The sequence below is a fragment of the Procambarus clarkii genome, chromosome 50 (genome assembly GCF_040958095.1).
Source record: "Procambarus clarkii isolate CNS0578487 chromosome 50, FALCON_Pclarkii_2.0, whole genome shotgun sequence".
In the NCBI taxonomy this organism is placed as follows: domain Eukaryota; kingdom Metazoa; phylum Arthropoda; class Malacostraca; order Decapoda; family Cambaridae; genus Procambarus; species Procambarus clarkii.
Genome location: NC_091199.1, coordinates 6436462 through 6461630, shown reverse-complemented (window position 1 = coordinate 6461630; position 25169 = coordinate 6436462). Strand labels below are relative to the sequence as shown.

The window sequence follows — 25169 nt, the reverse complement described above, 5'->3', positions numbered from 1 at the left end:
TATATATATATATATATATATATATATATATATATATATATATATATATATATATATATATATATATATATATATATATATATATATATATATATATATATATATGTCGTACCTAGTAGCCAGAACTCACTTCTCAGCCTACTATGCAAGGCCCGATTTGCCTAATAAGCCAAGTTTTCCTGAATTAATATATTTTCTCTATTTCTTTTCTTATGAAATGATAAAGCTACCCATTTCATTATGTATGAGGTCAATTGTTTTTTATTGGAGATAAAATTAAAGTAGATATATGACCGAACCTAACCAACCCTACCTAACCTAACCTAACCTATCTTTTTAGGTTAGGTTAGGTAGTCGAAAAAGTTAGGTTAGGTTAGGTTAGGTAGGTTAGGTAGTCGAAAAACAATTAATTCATGAAAACTTGGCTTATTAGGCAAATCGGGCCTTGCATAGTAGGCTGAGAAGTGAGTTCTGGCTACTAGGTACGACATATATATATATATATATATATATATATATATATATATATATATATATATATATATATATATATATATATATATATATATATATAAACATAAATATAAATATAATAGAAATCAGTCAGTCATGAGGATTAGAACCCGCTCACTTGGTACGCACAAACTCCCTTAGACCACTACATCACGATATGGAAAAAAAAAACAATGCAACCTTGGATTCCACTGAATCCTCTAGTAGTCCTGAGGCTTCCAACTGAAGCTCAGGCAGGGTTTCACACATTTGCCCCCCCCCCTCCTTCCCCACTATGCACTCTGGTTTATGGTCCAGTAGTTTGCCTGGGATTACCAAGTAAGTGGGTTCAAATCCTCCCCATGGTTCCTTCTGAACTTCTCATTGTTACATCGCATTAATGTGATATCATTGTACATATTGTCAAAAGGCCATATTTTGATTCTCACTATTACATATACATATATGTGTGTGGATCTGGTGGACCACGTTGTCTTGTTCCCTCTACAAGATGACAGTAAGTGTAACTCAGATTATATTACATTCCTGTAACTATAGTTTGCAAAGTTCTGCATGATTGCACCTTTCTCATCCATAATACACACAGCATGAAACATAATACAGAATGCAGTGTGCACAGTGTCCTCAAATTATGCCTGAGGTATATTGAAATTAATTATTTCCCAATTGAGGCATTTTATATATGTATATATATATACTGTATGTCTTGAATATTTCTGCTGACTAAGAGTGCATTTCTCTAAGTTGGTGTGTTGTTCAGTACTTGTATACAAGTGTAATCAAGTCGGTGGATGTTCATGATTTGTTGAACTGAAAACTGGGCTTATGTTCTTAATATAACTTTTTTCATCTTTTTTTATTTTGTTACTTTTACAAGTGTTCACAAACTCTTCATGTGAACATTTCATTAGTGATTTTTTAAACTGTTCTAACTTTTATAGGATCACTAGTATGTTGCAGCTTTTTAGGGTTGACAATTACACTACAGTAGTAGTAGTAGTAATAGTAGTACTGTACAGTAATAGTAGTGTGGACTTTTGAGCACCTACAAGTCGAGAAGGAGGGGTGCTCTCACTGTTTTAGTATGGCGGATTTGGAGGCCAGCATACTACAGTATGTGATGGGATACCATATTTTGCACACATCAAACTGGATATACTTTATCTCTTAATCTGCCAAAGCTTAACATCATACAATACAACATGTCATATGCAAATATTTGATATACAAATTAATGCAATGTGTGTATGGTCAAATTTAATTTAGTTCTTTGCCTCTTTTAGGGTAAGTGCCAGGTTTAGTGCTGATGGGTTATATCCTCTTGCTCTCATTGTCTTCATGACATTTTGCCTCGAGAAGTGTATCTGCTGTGTCCTTTATATATACTGTGTGTACTCACCTAGTTGTACTCACCTAGTTGTGTTTGCGGGGGTTGAGCTCTGGCTCTTTGGTCCCGCCTCTCAACCGTCAATCAACAGGTGTACAGATTCCTGAGCCTATTGGGCTCTGTCATATCTACACTTGAAACTGTGTATGGAGTGAGCCTCCACCACATCACCCCCTAATGCATTCCATTTGTCAACCACTCTGACACTAAAAAAGTTCTTTCTAATATCTCTGTGGCTCATTTGGGCACTCAGTTTCCACCTGTGTCCCCTTGTGCGTGTTCCCCTTGTGTTAAATAGACTGTCTTTATCTACCCTATCAATCCCCTTCAGAATCTTGAATGTGGTGATCATGTCCCCCCTAACTCTTCTGTCTTCCAGCGAAGTGAGGTTTAATTCCCGTAGTCTCTCCTCGTAGCTCATACCTCTCAGCTCGGGTACTAGTCTGGTGGCAAACCTTTGAACCTTTTCCAGTTTAGTCTTATCCTTGACTAGATATGGACTCCATGCTGGGGCTGCATACTCCAGGATTGGCCTGACATATGTGGTATACAAAGTTCTGAATGATTCTTTACACAAGTTTCTGAATGCCGTTCGTATGTTGGCCAGCCTGGCATATGCCGCTGATGTTATCCGCTTGATATGTGCTGCAGGAGACAGGTCTGGCGTGATATCAACCCCCAAGTCTTTTTCCTTCTCTGACTCCTGAAGAATTTCCTCTCCCAGATGATACCTTGTATCTGGCCTCCTGCTCCCTACACCTATCTTCATTACATTACATTTGGTTGGGTTAAACTCTAACAACCATTTGTTCGACCATTCCTTCAGCTTGTCTAGGTCTTCTTGAAGCCTCAAACAGTCCTCTTCTGTTTTAATCCTTCTCATAATTTTAGCATCGTCCGCAAACATTGAGAGAAATGAATCGATACCCTCCGGGAGATCATTTACATATATCAGAAACAAGATAGGACCGAGTACAGAGCCCTGTGGGATTCCACTGGTGACTTCACGCCAATCGGAGGTCTCACCCCTCACCGTAACTCTCTGCTTCCTATTGCTTAAATACTCCCTTATCCACTGGAGCACCTTACCAGCTACACCTGCCTGTCTCTCCAGCTTATGTACCAGCCTCTTATGCGGTACTGTGTCAAAGGCTTTCCGACAATCCAAGAAAATGCAGTCCGCCCAGCCCTCTCTTTCTTGCTTAATCTGTGTCACCTGATCGTAGAATTCTATCAAGCCTGTAAGGCAAGATTTACCCTCCCTGAATCCATGTTGGCGATTTGTCACGAAGTCCCTTCTCTCCAGATGTGTTACCAGGTTTTTTCTCACGATCTTCTCCATCACCTTGCATGGTATACAAGTCAAGGACACTGGCCTGTAGTTCAGTGCCTCTTGTCTGTCGCCCTTTTTGTATATTGGGACCACATTCGCCGTCTTCCATATTTCTGGTAGGTCTCCCGTCTCTAGTGATTTACTATACACTATGGAGAGTGGCAAGCAAAGTGCCTCTGCACACTCTTTCAGTACCCATGGTGAGATCCCATCTGGACCAACCGCCTTTCTAACATCCAGATCCAGCAGGTGTCTCTTGACCTCCTCTCTCGTAATTTCGAACTCCTCCAAGGCCGCCTGGTTTACCTCCCTTTCTCCTAGCACAGTGACCTCACCCTGTTCTATTGTGAAGACCTCCTGGAACCTCTTGTTGAGTTCCTCACACACCTCTCTGTCATTCTCTGTATACCTGTCCTCGCCTGTTCTAAGTTTCAATACCTGTTCTTTCACTGTTGTTTTCCTTCTGATGTGACTGTGGAGTAGCTTTGGTTCGGTCTTGGCTTTGTTTGCTATATCATTTTCAAAATTTTTCTCTGCTTCTCTTCTCACCCTGACGTACTCATTCCTGGTTCTCTGGTATCTCTCCCTGCTTTCTGGTGTTCTGTTATTCCGGAAGTTCCTCCACGCCTTTTTGTTCAGTTTCTTCGCTTCCATACATGCCCTATTATACCATGGATTCTTCTGTTGCTTCTCGGATTTTTCCCTTTGGGCCGGGATGAACCTGTTTACTGCCTCCTGACACTTTTGGGTAACATAGTCCATCATACCCTGTACAGACTTGTCTCTGAGGTCTGTGTCCCAAGGTATTTCACTTAGGAAACTTCTCATCTGTTCATAATTCCCCTTTCGGTATGCCAGCCTTTTGATTCCTAGTTCTTTTTGGGGGGAGATAAGTCCTAGCTCTACCAGGTACTCAAAGTTCAATACACTGTGGTCACTCATTCCCAAGGGCGCTTCCATCTTAACTTCCCTTATATCCCATTCATTTAGGGTAAATATCAAATCAAGCATTGCTGGTTCATCTTCTCCTCTCATTCTTGTTGGCTCTTTGGTATGCTGGCTTAGAAAGTTTCTTGTTGCCACGTCCAGCAGCTTAGCTCTCCATGTTTCTGGTCCTCCATGCGGGTCTCTGTTCTTCCAATCTATCTTCCCATGGTTGAAGTCTCCCATAATTAGTAGTCCAGATCCATTCCTGCTAGCAACAGAAGCTGCTCTTTCTATTATGTTAATGGTGGCCATGTTGTTTCTATCATATTCCTGTCTAGGTCTTCTGTCATTTGGTGGTGGATTATATATGACTGCGACTATAATTTTTTTCCCTCCATTTGTTACAGTACCTGCTATGTAGTCACTGAAACCTTCACAGCCCTGAATATCCATCTCCTCAAAATCCCAGCCTTTTCTTACCAGCAGAGCTACACCACCCCCACCTCTTCCTTCCCTCTCTTTCCGCATAACATAATAGTCCTGTGGGAACACTGCATTTGTTATTGTTTTCGTGATCTTTGTTTCTGTGAGGGCTATTATGTGTGTGTGTATGTGTGTGTATATATATGTATATATATATATATATATTATATATATATATATATATATATATATATATATATATATATATATATATATATATATATATATATATATATATATATATATATATATATATGAGGCACAACTCTCCTAAACACGAGAGTCAAGTATACAACTTTAGAACACTTTCCCACCAGGAGACTCGAACCCTAGCCAGCACAGAAGCCTTCCAGCAACTGGCATAACAGGTACGCCTTAACCCTCTCCACCACCTGCTCAGACCCTTAAAAGAGATGGTAATTTCGGAGTATTTAAATACAACAAAGATCACCACCTCCCAAGAGCACTAGAGCAAGTGAGGGGTCATTTAGACGTTAATTTCATCAAGTCCCTGTTAATATGGGAAGACACAGTGTCTATGCTTAAGGCACAACTCTCCTAAACACGAGAGTCAAGTACTCTAGTGTACTTGTCACTAGACAAGTACTCTCTACACTAGTGTACTAGTGTAGAGAGTCACTTGCTCTAGTGCTCTTGGGAGGTGGTGATCTTTGTTGTATTTAAATACTCCGAAATTACCATCTCTTTTAAGGGTCTGAGCAGGTGGTGGAGAGGGTTAAGGCGTACCTGTTATGCCAGTTGCTGGAAGGCTTCTGTGCTGGCTAGGGTTCGAGTCTCCTGGTGGGAAAGTGTTCTAAAGTTGTATACTTGACTCTCGTGTTTAGGAGAGTTGTGCCTTAAATGAGAGCAGGAATGAAGAAGAAATAAATTCTTTTTTCTACAAAGTGATAGGGGTAGGCAGACCAGTAAAGTGGTACATAAAGGCAAACCAACAAAATCAATAGAGAGAGGGGGAGTGAAGAATAAGGAGAGGGGGAACAAGTTCCTGAAGATTGCATACACCAACATAGATGGAGTGAGATCGAAGATACTGGAGTTAAGTGATGTAATACAGCTGCAGACACCAGACATTGTTGCACTCACGGAGACAAAACTTGAAGATGTAATTTTAAATGAGGTCATATTCCCAAGGGGCTACTCAATTTGGAGACGGGACAGAAAAATTAGGAAAGGCGGTGGCGTTGCTGTGCTGGTAAAAGAACACCTAAAGGTGAAGGAAATAATGACTGCCAATCCACAAGAAGTTGACATAATAGCACTAGAGATCTGCTATGAGGATGATAAACTAATGATGATAAATGCATATAGTCCACCGCCAAGCAGCACATGGTCAAAGGAGGAGCTAGATAGTAAACGTGAAGGTCTTATAACAATAATGAGAGAGATTATAGCGAGAGCGGATAACGATAGATCACGACTGTTGATAGTCGGTGACTTCAACTTGAAATCCATAGACTGGGAAGCATATGAAGCTAAAACAGAAGATTTTTGGACCTGTAAATTTGTAGACCTCATCCTGGAAACATTCTTGTATCAACATGTTAAACAAGCTACGAGGATGAGGGAAGGGGACGTTCCCTCCATGCTAGATTTGATATTTACCAGGAAGGAGGAAGAGATATTTGACATTCAGTACCTTCCTCCCTTGGGTAAAAGTGACCATGTCTTTTTGGGAATAAAGTATGCAATGCGTTATAAGCTGGAAGAAAATAAGGAGGTTGAAGCAGTTGAAAAACCAGACTTCAGGAGAGGACATTATGGTGACCTTAGAAATTTTTTTAGTGAGTATAATTGGACAGACTTGATGCTAGGCAAGGAAGTGAATGAGATGTATGGCAAGTTTTGTGAAATATATGATAAAGGCACAAAAAAATTTATACCAAAACAGAGATGCAGAACTAGGAAACAGGATTGGTTCAATAGAAATTGCGAGAGGGCTAGAGACCGAAAGACACAAAAATGGAATCAATACAGGAAGAGGCCGAACCCCCAAACATACCAGCGATACAAAGATGCGAGAAACAACTACACGGCAGTGAGGAGAGAGGCAGAAAGAAATTTTGAAAAAGGGATTGCGGACAAATGTAAAACAGAACCAGGTCTATTCTATAAATTCATAAACAACAAATTGCAGGTAAAGGATAATATTCAGAGGTTGAAAATGGGAAATAGATTCACGGAAGATGAAAAGGAAATGTGTGAAACACTAAACGAAAAGTTCCAAAGTGTGTTTGTACAAAATGAAATCTTTAGGGAACCAGATACAATAAGAATTCCAGAGAACAACATAGAACACATAAAGGTGTCTAGAGACGAAGTGGAAAAAATGCTCAAGGAGCTTGGTAAGAACAAAGCAGCTGGCCCAGATGGCGTTTCACCATGGGTTCTGAGAGAATGTGCATCTGAGCTCAGCATTCCACTTCACCTGATCTTTCAGGCATCCCTGTGTACAGGAATCGTAGCAGACGGGTGGAAACAGGCTAACATAGTTCCAATCTACAAAAGTGGCAGCAGGGAAGACCCCCTCAATTATAGACCTGTATCATTGACAAGTGTAATAGTGAAAGTATTGGAAAAACTAATCAAAACTAAATGGGTAGAACACCTAGAGAGAAATGATATAATATCAGACAGACAGTATGGTTTTCGATCTGGAAGATCCTGTGTATCGAATTTACTCAGTTTCTATGATCGAGCCACAGAGATATTACAGGAAAGAGATGGTTGGGTTGACTGCATCTATCTGGACCTAAAAAAGGCTTTCGACAGAGTTCCACATAAGAGGTTGTTCTGGAAACTGGAAAATATTGGAGGGGTGACAGGTAAGCTTCTATCATGGATGAAAAATTTTCTGACTGATAGAAAAATGAGGGCAGTAATCAGAGGCAATGTATCAGAATGGAGAAATGTCACAAGTGGAGTACCACAGGGTTCAGTTCTTGCACCAGTGATGTTTATTGTGTACATAAATGATCTACCAGTTGGTATACAGAATTATATGAACATGTTTGCTGATGATGCTAAGATAATAGGAAGGATAAGAAATTTAGATGACTGTCATGCCCTTCAAGAAGACCTGGACAAAATAAGTATATGGAGCACCACTTGGCAAATGGAATTTAATGTTAATAAATGTCATGTTATGGAATGTGGAATAGGAGAACATAGACCCCACACAACCTATATATTATGTGAGAAATCTTTAAAGAATTCTGATAAAGAAAGAGATCTAGGAGTGGTTCTAGATAGAAAACTATCACCTGAGGACCACATAAAGAATATTGTGCAAGGAGCCTATGCTATGCTTTCTAACTTCAGAATTGCATTTAAATACATGGATGGCGATATACTAAAGAAATTGTTCATGACTTTTGTTAGGCCAAAGCTAGAATATGCAGCTGTTGTGTGGTGCCCATATCTTAAGAAGCACATCAAAAAACTGGAAAAGGTGCAAAGACATGCTACTAAGTGGCTCCCAGAACTGAAGGGCAAGAGCTACGAGGAGAGGTTAGAAGCATTAAATATGCCAAAACTAGAAGACAGAAGAAAAAGAGGTGATATGATCACTACATACAAAATAGTAACAGGAATTGATAAAATCGACAGGGAAGACTTCCTGAGACCTGGAATTTCAAGAACAAGAGGTCATAGATTTAAACTAGCTAAACACAGATGCCGAAGAAATATAAGAAAATTCACCTTCGCAAATAGAGTGGTAGACGGTTGGAACAAGTTAAGTGAGAAGGTGGTGGAGGCCAAGACCGTCAGTAGTTTCAAAGCGTTATATGACAAAGAGTGCTGGGAAGACGGGACACCACGAGCGTAGCTCTCATCCTGTAACTTCACTTAGGTAATTACACTTAGGTAATTACACACACACACACACACACACACTCACTCACTCAATTGGAAACAAATTGCAAAGCCATGGAAGAAGAAAATAAACTCTTAAAAATAGCTTTGGAAGAAGTTAAAGTAAATTTAAACATAAATGACTACAATAGGTTAGGCAAGGAAATTCAACAGGAGAAACAGCTTTTGTCAGCACAGATGGAGGAAGTTACACAGGGAATAGAACAGTGCAAGAAAGATATGCAACTCACTTATGCACAAGTGGCCAAGGAGAAGGAAAAAATAGAAGCAGTAAAGGAAGTCAAACACTGCAGCAACCAAGATAAAACAAACATTAGGCTGGAAGTGAGAAAAGAATTGGCATCTAACCCGAAGTTGGTGCAAAACACAGTTGATCGGAGTAAGTCCCTGATTATTTTTGGCTGCAAAGAAAAGGCGATAACATCTAGGTCAGAAAGAGCTGTAGAAGAAGTTAAAATAGTAGATAAAATTGTTGGCCTCGTGGAAGGTCTTACAACCATAGAGAATGTGTGCGACTACAGGAGAATAGGCAGGTACGTAAAAGGGAAAGATCGACCTTTGAGGATCACCCTAAACGGTGCCAAACAGATGGAAGAAGTACTAAGGAATGCTAGAAAATTGCAAAGTGATGAGGATGGGAAAGGGTGGTCGTTAAGACGAGATCTTTCAAAAGAAGATAGAGAGAAGCTGAAACTGAACCTCGCCGAGGCAAAACATTTAAATGAGAGCAGGAATGAAGAAGAAATAAATTCTTTTTTCTACAAAGTGATAGGGGTAGGCAAACCAGTAAAGTGGTACATAAAGGCAAACCAACAAAATCAATAGAGAGAGGGGAAGTGAAGAATAAGGAGAGGGGGAACAAGTTCCTGAAGATTGCATACACCAACATAGATGGAGTGAGATCGAAGATACTGGAGTTAAGTGATGTAATACAGCTGCAGACACCAGACATTGTTGCACTCACGGAGACAAAACTTGAAGATGTAATTTTAAATGAGGTCATATTCCCAAGGGGCTACTCAATTTGGAGACGGGACAGAAAAATTAGGAAAGGCGGTGGCGTTGCTGTGCTGGTAAAAGAACACCTAAAGGTGAAGGAAATAATGACTGCCAATCCACAAGAAGTTGACATAATAGCACTAGAGATCTGCCATGAGGATGATAAACTAATGATAATAAATGCATATAGTCCACCGCCAAGCAGCACATGGTCAAAGGAGGAGCTAGATAGTAAACGTGAAGGTCTTATAACAATAATGAGAGAGATTATAGCGAGAGCGGATAACGATAGATCACGACTGTTGATAGTCGGTGACTTCAACTTGAAATCCATAGACTGGGAAGCATATGAAGCTAAAACAGAAGATTTTTGGACCTGTAAATTTGTAGACCTCATCCTGGAAACATTCTTGTATCAACATGTTAAACAAGCTACGAGGATGAGGGAAGGGGACGTTCCCTCCATGCTAGATTTGATATTTACCAGGAAGGAGGAAGAGATATTTGACATTCAGTACCTTCCTCCCTTGGGTAAAAGTGACCATGTCTTTTTGGGAATAAAGTATGCAATGCGTTATAAGCTGGAAGAAAATAAGGAGGTTGAAGCAGTTGAAAACCAGACTTCAGGAGAGGACATTATGGTGACCTTAGAAATTTTTTTAGTGAGTATAATTGGACAGACTTGATGCTAGGCAAGGAAGTGAATGAGATGTATGTCAAGTTTTGTGAAATATATGATAAAGGCACAAAAAAATTTATACCAAAACAGAGATGCAGAACTAGGAAACAGGATTGGTTCAATAGAAATTGCGAGAGGGCTAGAGACCAAAAGACACAAAAATGGATTCAATACAGGAAGAGGCCGAACCCCCAAACATACCAGCGATACAAAGATGCGAGAAACATCTACACGGCAGTGAGGAGAGAGGCAGAAAGAAATTTTGAAAAAGGGATTGCAGACAAATGTAAAACAGAACCAGGTCTATTCTATAAATTCATAAACAACAAATTGCAGGTAAAGGATAATATTCAGAGGTTGAAAATGGGAAATAGATTCACGGAAGATGAAAAGGAAATGTGTGAAACACTAAATGAAAAGTTCCAAAGTGTGTGTGTACAAAATGAAATCTTTAGGGAACCAGATACAATAAGAATTCCTGAGAACAACATAGAGCGCATAGAGGTGACTAGAGACGAAGTGGAAAAAATGCTCAAGGAGCTCGGTAAGAACAAAGCAGCTGGCCCAGATGGCGTTTCACCATGGGTTCTGAGAGAATGTGCATCTGAGCTCAGCATTCCACTTCACCTGATCTTTCAGGCATCCCTGTGTACAGGAATCGTAGCAGACGTGTGGAAACAGGCTAACATAGTTCCAATCTACAAAAGTGGCAGCAGGGAAGACCCCCTCAATTATAGACCTGTATCATTGACAAGTGTAATAGTGAAAGTATTGGAAAAACTAATCAAAACTAAATGGGTAGAACACCTAGAGAGAAATGATATAATATCAAACAGACAGTATGGTTTTCGATCTGGAAGATCCTGTGTATCGAATTTACTCAGTTTCTATGATCGAGCCACAGAGATATTACAGGAAAGAGATGGTTGGGTTGACTGCATCTATCTGGACCTAAAAAAGGCTTTTGACAGAGTTCCACATAAGAGGTTGTTCTGGAAACTGGAAAATATTGGAGGGGTGACAGGTAAGCTTCTAACATGGATGAAAAATTTTCTGACTGATAGAAAAATCAGAGGCAATGTATCGGAATGGAGAAATGTCACAAGTGGAGTACCACAGGGTTCAGTTCTTGCACCAGTGATGTTTATTGTCTGTTTATTGTTGTTCCTGCTGTTTCCTCTGATCTTTGTTCCACTTGGTGGCTACAATTATCTTCTGGTATGTTGTATGGACCACTTCTTTCTATTGGCAATACTTGTCTGGCTTTCTAGGCCCTTGTCCTTTTGGGCCCCTGCACCTTTGGGTTGCTTCCACATATTTCCAGTGCTTGGGGACCTTTGCACTCTCTTCTGGTGTTCTTGGTAACTTTGTCTCTCCCACTTGTTTACCTTTTTAGTAGTTCACTCCCCTCCTGTGTGTTTGAGTTTGTGACTCAGCTATGCAGCTTTGGGGCTGTGCTCCTTTCCTAGCCAGTGGCCCGTAGATGGGTTCAGTCTCCCCTCATGACTGTTACCTCCTTTGATTGCCTTTGCTCGGGAACATGTTTTTGGTTGGGGTGTGCTTCCTCTGACATGTGTCTTCTCTCATGCTCTTCCAGCCTGCCTTTACCTGGATAAATATTACTGTGCAGCCTAGATGCAAGTTACAATTAGCATAATATAAACATTCTCTGGATGAAGATATTTATCACATGAGAAATATGCCGTCATAATCCTTTAGTTTGACAACATGATGCTTGCCTTTAGTGTGTATATGCTTGAAGAGTGAAGTTGTACAGTAATGCACTCTTGGTGATGAATTTTTCTTTGCTCTTCATGTTTTCAAGAAAGTCAACATGTTTGTAAAGTGCCAATTTCTCTAATGTTCTTTGCAATCCTCTGTTTTACATTTCAACTGAGAGTGGTTTGTTAAATGTTAGCATGCAGAAATAATTATATTGTTGGCATTTCTTGTAGCTAGCAAAAAACATTATAACAAACTTTGTGCTTTGATAAAAAATATCTTATTTTATATATTTCTTTTAGATTTCTAAAACTTGACTTTCAGAGTACACCATTACTAATTTCAAGAAATTATACAATATTTCTGGTCTTCCATGGACAGTGAGGCTAATGTTTAAATTTAGACTGTTTTAATTAAAATACTTATGAAGGCGACGATACATTTGAGGACAGTTTTCTTATTATAGTACAATATTAAAATTCCATTATTAAAGCTTAACCAATTTAAAAATAAACAAATATGTAATTAACATGATGTAGATATTAATGTATCTGCCTCATTAAGTAACATCAGTGTCACACGCTTATTCATGCTACTTATGACAATTTGTGATTGTTGCTGTTGTTAATATTAAATACTGTTAATGTATTGTTATTATAGTTAACACTAAAGCTACAGAAGCAAAGAGTAAAGTAATATATACCCCTCGTCTTCAGGTATCACATAAAAAGATTGTTTATCATTTGCTAAATTTCATTAATCACTTATGTACGTTTGCCGACATCTAATATACTATAATACTGCATTAAGTATTACCCCAAAAGTGTCACACCCAATACTGTACACTCATTACAGTACTGTATCTTAATTTTAATTTATATTTGAAATGCTGCGCATAATGTGTGGCTTTATAAAATACATTATGCAAATACTGTACCTACTAACCGTCTACTGCAATCTCACCCCTCTATTTTTATAAATAAATTATTATCATTATAAAAAGTTGCAATATTGGCAGCACTCACCAAGGGCCGATAGAAGAGGAGAGGATAATAAAGCTTTAATAGTGAAAATGCTCATAGACTTTGAGACTTTACTGCTCCTACCACAATGTTAATTAGCTTTAGTTAGTCTTAACTTGATATTTCATTAACTTTTGTTTAAAGTTTTGTGAGTCTTATTCTAATTTGAATCAGGGACCTGCTTTGTTTAATAATTATCTCCTATTAGTGGAAAAGTGTCAAATTATTCCTGTCTTATCAGAAGAAAAGAAGACGTACACAGGAGTATCTACTTAAAGGGAAATTTCATATCTAATCAGTAAAGTCCATTATATAACATTTGTAAATTTTTCAGTATTGCATGGTTTAAGGACTTTAATGACCAAAATAAAAGTACAGTATTGAGTAAAATTAAAGCACATTTGACTTGCAGAGATTTTTGTTATAATGGAGAACAACAGTACAAGAGAGAGAGAGAAAGTGCTACCAGTAGAGTACTCAGACAGCATCGTATATATAAATTGCAGTATATATATAAAGTACAATAAATTTGTTTTTAACAAACAAAAATATGAAATTTAAAACACACATTTTTTTTCTAAGATGTCAATTTTAAGTACAGACCAACATTGTGGTCTGTGATACGTACTACTGCACTGCACTGTGTACGTCTAATGAACAGTAGTACTGGCTGACATTATTTCATTACTGTATGTTGGATGAAAACATGCTTTGTAATTCGTTGAGTAATTCATCACAGAGTACCAAATTTTGTAATGCTGGTCATGGACTACTTGGCATTCTTTCAGTCACGTGCTGCATTGTCTCTCCTGGCCTACTGCTACTTCTACATGCAAGACTTTGTCAATGCTGCCAACTGCTATGAACACCTCACCATTATTTTTCCTGAGATTGAGGACTATCGCTTGTACTATGCACAGGCCTTATACCAGGTGATTATGTACAGCGTTCCATCATAGGCCTTATACCAGGTGATTATGTACAGTGTTCCCTCATAGGCCTTATACCAGGTGATTATGTACAGCGTTCCATCATAGGCCTTATACCAGGTGATTATGTACAGTGTTCCATCATAGGCCTTATACCAGGTGATTATGTACAGTGTTCCATCATAGGCCTTATACCAGGTGATTATGTACAGTGTTCCATCATAGGCCTTATACCAGGTGATTATGTACAGTGTTCCATCATAGGCCTTATACCAGGTGATTATGTACAGTGTTCCATCATAGGCCTTATACCAGGTGATTATGTACACTGTGTCATCTGCTGTAATTATCAGATGTCTTGCTAGAGTAACATTCAATTCATAAAACATCTTTCATAAACAGTAGCATATACAAGTAAAGAAAATTATCTCAGTGCTTATACTACATGCAGAAGTTAATTAGTAAAGTAGAATATACATACAGTGGTACCTCGAATAACCAATGTAATCCATTCCGACGCCGTGCTCGTCATGTGAAATGCTCGTCTTTCAAAACAAATTTCCCCCATTTAACATATTGGAAATAAAAATAATCCGTTCCACCACCGAAAAACATCAATATGATATTAAATTTTTTAAATAATGGAACATCCTACCTGACATACGCTGAATGAACCGTTATAACATTTGTCCGTTTTTCAAATTTGTTCAATTTTGTTTTCATTTTTTATAGCAAAAGGTTCGGTGTTTGTCAGGTAGGCTGCTCCATGTTTCTTAAAAAAAAAAAATGAAAAAATTTGAAAAAAAGAACAGGTGTCAAAAAGGTTTGTTCAGTGTTTTTCAGGTAGGCTGCTCTATTTTTGTAAAAAAAAAAATGAGAAAAAAATTAACAAATTTGAAAAACGGACAAATGTAATAAAGGTTCGTTCAGTGTTTGTCAGGTAGGATGCTCCAATATGACAATCTTTCTTTGTTTCAGATGTGTTCAATTTGTTTTGTATTTTTCATTTATTTATTAATAATGGAGCAGCCTACCTGACAAACACTGAATAAACCTTTTTGACATTTGTTATTTTTTCAAATTTTTTCATTTATTTTTATTCTACAAAAAAAGTCAATGCTTTGCAACATCACAGCAGTCACCCTTTTACATACCAGCATCATTAGCATCTTTAAACAAAACAAAAATTTTATTTGCATCGACGGAGGCGTCTGAGAATGTGCGAGAAGCAGTGGGAACACACCATGTGGTTTTCTCATTAATCAAACGACCGCTCGCCAATTGAGACAAATTGTCGGCGATCGGCGCGCTCGTTATTCAAAATGCTTGTAAATTGAGGCGCTTGTCACTCGAGGTTCCACTCTATTTTAAAATTGTCTTGAACATTTTAATTATATCATTTATTGATAAAGCAAGCCAGATAATTTTTTGTAATGCCTCTACACATCTCTTTTTAGGCATGTCTGTATGAAGAGGCAATGAAAGTGACTCATCAGATAGAGGCACCAGAGTATGCTGGCCGCATTACCAAGCTTCAGGCAGCCATCAAGTATGGAGAAGAGGACCTCCCAGGGGCCAAAAGCTTGGTAGATCAATGTCCCACAGATGACCCAGACACAGAAGTCAACCATGGATGTCTGCTGTATAAGGTCAGTTCAAGATATCTACTCTTAAATATTCAGAATTTTGTAGGGCAAAGTGTAGTACAAACATTCTCAACCTTAAAACTTTCACTCATTCAGTCCCATAGTTGTAGTGACTACCATGCCACATCACATCTCAGGCATCCTGCTGACTATACATGTAAGATACATGTCAAGGCAGAATTATTCACCCTACCAGCAACACCAAGGTCGACATCTTGCCTTGCTACCAGCCACCTTCCCATCTTGGATTGTCTTGTGAGCTAGCAGAGTTCCCGTTCCTAGGAGAACTTGCATTGATCAGTGTCCTACATATAATGTGTACCAATATATGTACCACTATTATTGCATTTCATGGTCCTTATCTGGTAACCCTTGTAGATCATTAAATAGTTAAGTACTTAATTACTGTTGGAACTTGAAATGTAATTATTATAAACTGTATTACTGTTGGCAGATATTTAACCTTGTATAAATTGACATAAAGCAAGCATTACATAGACTATTGTCTATTTTATCGTGGGAGACTAGATCTAGTGACGTATAATAATCGATAGAATCTGCCTACTTTTTAAATACAGTGTACAGTATGATCTCGGTAAAATTTCCACTGCTACTTTAACATATGCACTTCAATTCCTATTTTGGAGAAGGTATATTTTTCAATTATTTTTCGACCCAATTAAAGGGTCAATCATGCATCTATACAAAGTTAATATTTATATACATGTAAATACAGTATATAGCTGACTGATCAGCTGATGCGTTTCCTGAGTGAGTTCCCCCTTCCTTGTGCAGCAGCCTTATAAATAATCTTCCTTGGACATTTAAACTGACTTTGTCTTAAATAGTTTTAAAAGTGCTAAAAATATTAACACCATATTTCTATGTCCAGTATCGAATACGTATTAATATTGACATTAAATTTAGGAAGGACGGTATGAAGAAGCTTGTCAGAAGTTTGGCAATGCATTGCAAGTGGCCGGTTACCAGCCTCATTTATCATACAACATCTCGCTGTGTCACTATCGTCTCAAGCAGTTTGCTCCTGCCCTGAAGCATATTGGTAAGACCGCATGTATATGCTCATACTGTATATAAAGATATTTATATAAATATCTTTTCAAATGTTTAAATAGTGTAGTACAATTTTATTTATGAGCCATTAGCGGGACCACAGAGTTTAATTTTTGCATCCATATATAAGTACTGTACTGTAACATATGCGTGATGTATAGTATTAACATTATAGTAGGGTGTTCGGCAGTGCATATGAATGTACATTTCTAAACCAACCAGTAACAAAATACAGGTGTTGTGCACATGTCAAATAAAATACTGTTCAGTAAATATATTTTCTTTCATGATGGTTAACATTGTACCATACAATCACAATCGACTTGATAATGGTCCAAGACGGACCAAAACATCATCGTCTCTTCAATTTCTAGTGTGTGGTTTGGTCAGCGTTATTCAGCCATGTTATTGTGACTTTTTTTTGCATTGTATCATACACTCGTGTTTCTGGGGAGGGCCCCTACGGCTCCCCGGAGCTATTCAGGCTGATGGGGATAGTCCTAACTTTTGGCAACAGTCGATGTGGGTGGAGTTCTAGGCCTACCGAAGACCACGGCAAGAACCTGGCCCCCTCAGAGAGGCACGAGGAGCAATGGCCTGTAGAAATGCACATGTGATTTTGGAGCATTCTATATCTGCCATCGACTGGGACAGGCACCCAGTAAGGTAAGTGCCTCAAAACAAACCCATATTCTGGTGAAACCAACAAAAATAATGAAACAAGTGGACAGAACTCCCCTAAGGGAAAACGAGCAAACAAGCATGGCGTCTTGTTTGCTGACGTCTGATGATGTTTGCTGATGTCTGCTGCTTTCCGGAGGGGTCCTTGGGTTGTTGATGCTTGGTTGGTCAGGTCGAGGGTGCATCATGTTTTATGTTTGGTTGTGGCCCTCCGTTGTTATTTGTGCGCCACGGCTTCTGTATCCGGGGACGCACTTTGGGCTGATCCGGTTTCTCTTTTTCCCTATTCGCGGGTACGGGTCTCTCAGGTCGTTCACAGGGTTATTAATTAACACTATCGCACTCCGTTGCCAACGTCCGTCGTCATGTATTTTTCTCCTGAGTCATCTCGGTTGCCTCCGTCTTGCGTCACTCATTAAAATACTGTAGTTGTTAAAAATTTCAATTTTATCCGATCAATCTGTGAGTGGTTTCAAAATGAGCGCCTTTAGATTGCACAAAATTTGATTTCAAAATGAAAGACGTGACGTGAAAATTGATGTCAGAACACTGGAAAGATATAAATAAATTTGTGGTGATGAGCGTCAAAAAGTATCCAAAAGTTAAAATATTTGCTAAAATTCCATTTATTATTCTATTATTATTGGACTAGTTTCAAAATGTGTGCCTTTATTTTGTGAATAATTTGATACCAAGATGAAACACGTAACACAAAAATTTATGTTATCAAACTGAACGAGTATATACACTAGTCTGCAGGTGTACCAATTGGTGCTCGTTCACGGGTAACTTGGCTGAATTTAGGCTTTGCTGTGGGGAGTCATGCTGGGCTTTTAGACCTTATATGCATATACCCCTGTAGAGAATTCTATTGCAAACACAATGATACCAAAACGAACGACGTAGCACGAGAAATAAGGTGAGAAAACTGAAATGAGTATACACATTTTACGGATTTTGCATGCTCACGGGTAACTTTGCCGACTTTAGGCTTTGCTGTGGGGAGTCACAGAGGGCTTTTGGATCTTATATGCATATACCCCTGTAGGAAATTCTATTGCGAACACAATGACACCAAAACAAACGATGTAGCATGAGAATTAAGGTGAGAAAACTGAAACGAGTATACACTTTTTGGTGTCACCGCACGCTCGCCCACACCAAACGGTGCATGATGTCATTTCTGCGGCACACCCGCACGGAGTGCAATAGTGTTAAGTCTAGCCAGCCTGCGGCCTATCCCCATACCCATGACGTTCGTAAGTTTGCTGCTTTTGCTGCCATTTTTGGGAACATGCCCTGGGCTGACATTCGGGCACGGGGTTTTTGGTAGTTGAACAGGGTCCTGGCTGCACACTACTTCGTGAACGTTCCTGGGCCTAGTCGGGCCTGTGTCGCTTTGGATCGGCGGCTGCATCCTGTCTCGACTTCGAGTTGACGTGTGAAGCACTGACCGCCTCCTGGGTAAGTCCCCTTCTTCCTTAGTCTTTGGTGAAGTAGCTCCAGGGAGCTGTATGGACTCCTCCCAGAAAACCAGTGTTAAATGTAATGAAGCGCCATTTTCTGGGCGAGTCCTGGAGGCTCCCTGGCAACCCTCTCTCCGTCCGGTCAGTGGTTTTCGTGTGTTTTGATATCCAGCCTCGGAACTGAAGGTGTGGATCGCTGGCGTGTGTGTCTGAGGCTCCCCCTTTCCCCTCCCGGGAAGGGTGGAGCTGGGCAGACGTGCGGCGCGGCTCGTGTGGCGTCATGCTTGTTTACTCGTTTTCCCCTTGGTGTTCTGTCCACTTGTTTCGTTATTTTCGTTGGTTTCACCAGAATAGGGGTTTGTTTTGAGGCGCTTACCTTTCTGGGTGCCTGTCCCAGTCGATGACAGACATAGAATACTCCAAAATCACCTGTGCATTTCTATAGGCCATTGCTCCTTGTGCCTTTCTGAGGGGGCCAGGTTCTGGCTGTGGTCCCCGGTAGGCCTAAAATGCCACCCACATCGACTGAGGCCAAAAGCTAGGACTATCTCTTATCAGCCTGGATAGCTCCGGGAAGCCTCCGGAACTCACCCTGAAAATGGCGTTTCATTACATTCAACGCTGGTTTTTTTCTGCAGCAGCATATCCTCTATGAATACTAGTGAATTACCTGTATTAATATTAACTCTTCCTTAACAATGCGTAGTATTACTTGTGAACCACCTGAAGACATGTGATATGTCTGCAATAATTCTTCAACAGGTCATCCTTTTATGGAAGAGAACTAGAAGAACAAAGTATCAGATATAGAGCAGATGTAAAATATCTGGCAGGTTCCATCCACTTGCCAGAGCGTAGTCCACAATGTACAAATAGAATAGATAGGTATTTCGCAAGAAATCCAGGAACAGCTCCATTGGTAATACTGCACTCTGCCATCTCCCCCACCATATTAAAACTGATTTGTGCCTAGTGCCTGATTTAAACTTGATTTCCAATTAAAGCGTTTTTATACAAGTACTGCATGTGAAAATATTATTTGGAAAATTTATGTTTTAGCCCCAAAATGTGACCTCTACAGAAAAGATAACTTTGACCATTCCCACTGTCTCGCCTCATTCCCTTCATTAACCTACAGTTGCTAGGTTAATATTTACTTTAGTTTGCAACTAGTTTGCAAACTAAAGTAGTTTGCATTAGTCTTCAGTGTAGATAAGGACCAAGGTGAGAGTAGACTATTTGTTCAAGATGTTTTGCTTCTAAAGAATTTTATCATATCAAACACTGATGCACAGAGCAATAAATGGGAAATTGAGGAATGAATGAGCTCAGAGATGAAGATGGGTTGAAGTCAGTGAGGTACATGCATTACCATTTATATTTATGATCCCCCATGTTTCTCGCATTTACCTCATGAATAAAAGAACATTGTACATATTGCAGGCTAATATAAAGTTGTAATTTTTTTTTGTACATCTACTGAATCATGAATACTTTTTCAAGAACAGATGTTAGGCATCATCTGGAGCAAAAGAAACTTTTGACACTACTTTGATTACCATTCTTATTTTATTACAGCTGACATAATTGAACGTGGTATTCGAGAGCATCCAGAGCTGAGTGTGGGTATGACCACTGAGGGTATTGAGGTGCGCAGTGTTGGCAACACCCTCACGCTGCACGAAACAGCGCTCATCGAAGCCTTCAATCTGAAGGCTGCTATAGAGTACCAGCTAAAAAATTGTGAGTCTTTGCTTCTTAAGAGTTATTATGTAGCACTGTGTCTACTGCCCTGTAGACACACATTTTGCTTTTGTCCTGTATAGCTTGTATATATTTTTTTCTTGAGCAAGATCATTAAGGTGCTCGAGTGTCTCGGAAGAATAATCAACCCGGCTGTTAATGATTGAAAGTGATTAATTCATAAAACACATAGCTTTGCATAATTCTCCTTTGACATCATACACTGATACATAGATAAGGTACAGTGCTGAATTTCTTATGCTTATTTATTTACAGTAATTTATTTACAAGGTACATTGGGTTGTGAGAGCTTGAGTATTACATTCTTGCAAAGCCTCTAACATGATTTGCATTTCAGTTTGAAGTAAGTTAGACTGAGATCTTTTCATAATGCAACATTTTAAAACAAAATGATCTTACACGGGCTCTTGCCAACCCAGTTGAGGCTGCTCGTGAAGCACTGACCGACATGCCTCCACGCTCAGAAGAAGAACTTGATGCTGTTACTCTCCATAATCAGGTATGTACATTGTAGTATGAATAATGTCCATTTCCAAAGTCCACTTCACAACAATCTGATATAGAGGATGTTACTCGAATAATTTTTTCCATCTTATCTGTGCGTGTTTGAAATATTGATGATTCAGCAGTAGAGCTAATTTTTATTAGCACTACTGTTGTTGTTGTTGTCACAACAATACTATTGTTGTTCACAGAGAATAATCACACTAATGGGACTACATCAGTGAAAAAATCCGTAGAAGCCATGATGAAGATTCGAACACCCAGTGCATAAGCTTGAATTTTCATCACGGCTTTTATGGATTTCCTGTTGTTGTTGTTTTGAATGTTGTCTCGAGTATCTTTAGGGGGCTAGAAATAGCCTAAGCTACTCTATCCCTTTGAGATCTATTTCTTTCTTATCTCAATAGACATACTTGAACTTGAATCAAGTGTCTTGTGTTAGCATTTAGCATTAACATTTATTAGGTACCTACCTTTGCACAATTATGAACGCTGCATTTATATAAAATACAATTTTCTTAAAGTAAAAATAAGCAAAGTGACAATTTGAAATAAACAGGGATGAATCACAAGAATAAATAAAAATAGAAATATTGGACATAACTAAAAAGGGTTAAATTAAAAAAACTATAGAATATAAAATCAAATACAAATCTCTTTTCTTTCCTAGGCTTTGATGAACATGGAGACGAAGCCAACTGAAGGATTTGAGAAACTGCAATTCCTTTTGGGTCAAAATCCATTCCCTCCAGAAACCTTTGGTAACCTTCTCCTTCTCTACTGTAAATACGAGTATTATCATTTAGCAGCTGATGTCCTTGCAGAAAATGCTCATCTCACTTACAAATACCTAACACCAGTAAGTTGTTCAGTACTGCCTTTGTATTTATCTTGTATTCTGCTACCACCAGGGTTATTACTGGCACCACAGGTTTTAATATTGCCAGGGCTTCTACTATCTCCAGGGCTTCTACTGTCACCAGGTGTTCTTCCATCACCAGGACTTCCACAATCACGAGAGACAGACAGACAGACAGACAGAGACAGAGACAGACAGACAGAGACAGACAGACACAGACACAGACAGACAGAGACACAGACAGACAGAGGGAAAAAAAGAGCAGGATTACAAGGAAATACACTGGACTGGGTACGGGAGCACTTGACGGACAGGAAACAAAGGGTCATAATCAGAGAAGATGAGTCTGGCTGGAGAGGTGAGGAAAGTGACATTTTACAGGGCTCTCTCCTAAGATCATTGCTGTTTATAATTTATGTAAATGATCTCGCAGAGAGAATATGATCGTATGTTTGTTTGCAGATGTTTGCAAAGTTTGAGGGGGTTAATAATTGAAGAGGACAGCAGAGTGCTGCAAGAAGACCTTAACACATTTGAGAAGTAGTAATTCCAGGCTACTGGAATTCAATCCAAATAAGTGAAGAATAATGAAAATGGGTAAGGGAGGTTATCTTGAGGTTATCTTGAGATGATTTCGGGGCTTAGTGTCCCCGCGGCCAGGTCCTCGACCAGGTCTCCACCCCCAGGAAGTAGCCCGTGACAGCTGACTAACTCCCAGGTACCTATTTACTGCTAGGTAACAGGAGCATCAGGGTGAAAGAAACTCTGCCCATTGTTTCTTGCCGGCGCCCGGGATCAAACCCAGGACCACAGGATCACGTGTCCCGTGTTCTGTCCGCTCAGCCACCGGCTCCCTCCCAGAGAGACAGAAAACCTGTATTTAACTGTACCATAACAAGAAGGCAATTACAAAAAACAATAAAAGAAACAGCCTTGGGAGCAGACATAATCCCAATACCGGCACCAGAAGCTCATGTGAACAGGATAACATCAGCAGCATATAGGAAGTTAGCAAACATAAGAATGTCATTTTTAAGAATTAAAACAAGGAAGTCTCTCTGGTGCTTCCACTCTCACAGAGGCTTCCATTCTCACCAGGGCAGCTCCTGTCACTAAGGTATACAAATTTAGTAGAATTATGATTTATTTATGTTTGGTTTAAATTATAAGGCCTTATTGGCATGAAATTCAAGTCTTCTTTTGAAGATAGAGTTGTGGAAGACATGCAGAGCCTTCATGTTGCACTGTAAGCCTGTATGATGGTGTGTGCTAGGTAGTTCACGTCCACAGAGCTTCATGTAGCACTGTAAGCCTGTATGATGGTGTATGCTAGGTAGTTCACGTCCACAGAGCTTCATGTTGCACTGTAAGCCTGTACTCACCTAATTGTACTCACCTAATTGTGCTTGCGGGGGTTGAGCTTTGGCTCTTTGGTCCCGCCTCTCAACTGTCAATCAACTGGTGTACAGATTCCTGAGCCTACTGGGCTCTATCATACCTACATTTGAAACTGTGTATGGAGTCAGCCTCCACCACATCACTTCCTAGTGCATTCCATTTATTAACTACTCTGACACTGAAAAAATTCTTTCTAACGTCTCTGTGGCTCATCTGGGTACTAAGTTTCCACCTGTGTCCCCTGTATGATGTATACTAAGTAGTTCACATCCACCTAGAGCTTCATGTAGCAGAACAAACTTAGATAGATCTTCCTGAAATAATGTGAGTATACTGTACATAGAACTTGGCAGACTAACTTATGGTTGCCAATTTTAAAGCCAACCTCTAAGTACTTAGGAATCCACTGAAAATCAAAGTATTACTTAATATTGGAGTTGGTGTCACGTAATGTTCCATTAGACTTCTCTGCATTTCTTGGTTTCAGCCAAAGTGTGGTTGTGGTTGTGGCTGCGGACTGTCACCCTTGCTGTCGTCTTGTTGTCTAAAATGTTTATTGCATCATGTGCCTCTGTTTCACGTGAAATATTTTAATATTTATTGAGCATAATCATTACTCCTTGGAAATATGCATTCCTTTGTTTAAGGTAACAGAGTTAAATGCCAAGATCACAAATAATGGTGGAATGTGAATAGAACAATTTTGTTAATATTGTTCTGTGATGTGAACTACCAATTGAGCTCAAAAAAATGTTTTGGTTAGTAACTTTATGTATATAGATTGCTGCTTACAAATTTTATTTTAATATTTCAGCATCTCTTTGACTTTCTTGATGCCCTGATTACCCAACAAACTGCAGCATCGGAGGCATATCGCAAATTTGATGAACTAGGATCACGTCATATAGAGTTACTGCGGAAACTGACGAAGGTAGTACAGGAGGCTCGACAGAATCACGATGATGATCAAGTCAAGACTGCTGTCAATGAATATGAAGAGGTTTTGGAAAGGTATTCTTACATTGCTACAATACCAACATCCCTCTCTTCCCTCTCCTCCACCTCCCCTCTCTCTTCCCCTTCTCCACCTCCCCTCTCTCTTCCCCTTCTCCACCTCCCCTCTCTTCCCTTTCTCCACCTCCCTCTCACTTCCTCCTCCTCCACCTCCCCTCTCTTCCCCCTCCTCCACCTCCCCTCTCTTCCCCCTCCTCCACCTCCCCTCTCTTCCCCCTCCTCCACCTCCCCTCTCTTCCCCCTCCTCCACCTCCCCTCTCTTCCCCCTCCTCCACCTCCCCTCTCTTCCCCCTCCTCCACCTCCCCTCTCTTCCCCCTCCTCCACCTCCCCTCTCTTCCCCCTCCTCCACCTCCCCTCTCTTCCCCCTCCTCCACCTCCCCTCTCTTCCCCCTCCTCCACCTCCCCTCTCTTCCCCCTCCTCCACCTCCCCTCTCTTCCCCCTCCTCCACCTCCCCTCTCTTCCCCCTCCTCCACCTCCCCTCTCTTCCCCCTCCTCCACCTCCCCTCTCTTCCTCCACCTCCCCTCTCTTCCCCCTCCTCCACCTCCCCTCTCTTCCCCCTCCTCCACCTCCCCTCTCTTCCCCCTCCTCCACCTCCCTTCTCTTCCCCCTCCTCCACCTCCCCTCTCTTCCTCCACCTCCCCTCTCTTCCCCCCTCCTCCACCTCCCCTCTCTTTCCCCTCCTCCTCTTCCCCTCTCTTCCCCCTCCTCCACCTACCCTCTCTTCCTCCCCCTCCCCTCTCTTCCTCATCCTCCACCTCCCCTCTCTTCCTCATCCTCCACCTCCCTTCTCTTCCTCATCCTCCACCTCCCCTCTCTTCCCCCTCCTCCACCTACCCTCTCTTCCTCCCCCTACCCTCTCTTCCTCCCCCTCC

General features: G+C 40.2%; 1 protein-coding gene across 2 annotated transcripts in view; it reads left to right on the top strand.

Annotated features, from left to right (window-relative positions):
- The window catches only part of LOC123749987 (tetratricopeptide repeat domain 30), a 77650-nt gene that overhangs the window by 28516 nt on the left and 23965 nt on the right, over nt 1-25169 (top strand). For both annotated transcript variants that reach the window (XM_045732117.1, XM_069303399.1), the window contains 7 exons: nt 13748-13891; nt 15346-15537; nt 16462-16597; nt 20334-20498; nt 20939-21018; nt 21694-21882; nt 24095-24291. In XM_045732117.1, the coding sequence (XP_045588073.1) occupies nt 13748-13891; nt 15346-15537; nt 16462-16597; nt 20334-20498; nt 20939-21018; nt 21694-21882; nt 24095-24291 (1103 nt within the window). The remainder of the gene's footprint in view (nt 1-13747; nt 13892-15345; nt 15538-16461; nt 16598-20333; nt 20499-20938; nt 21019-21693; nt 21883-24094; nt 24292-25169) is intronic.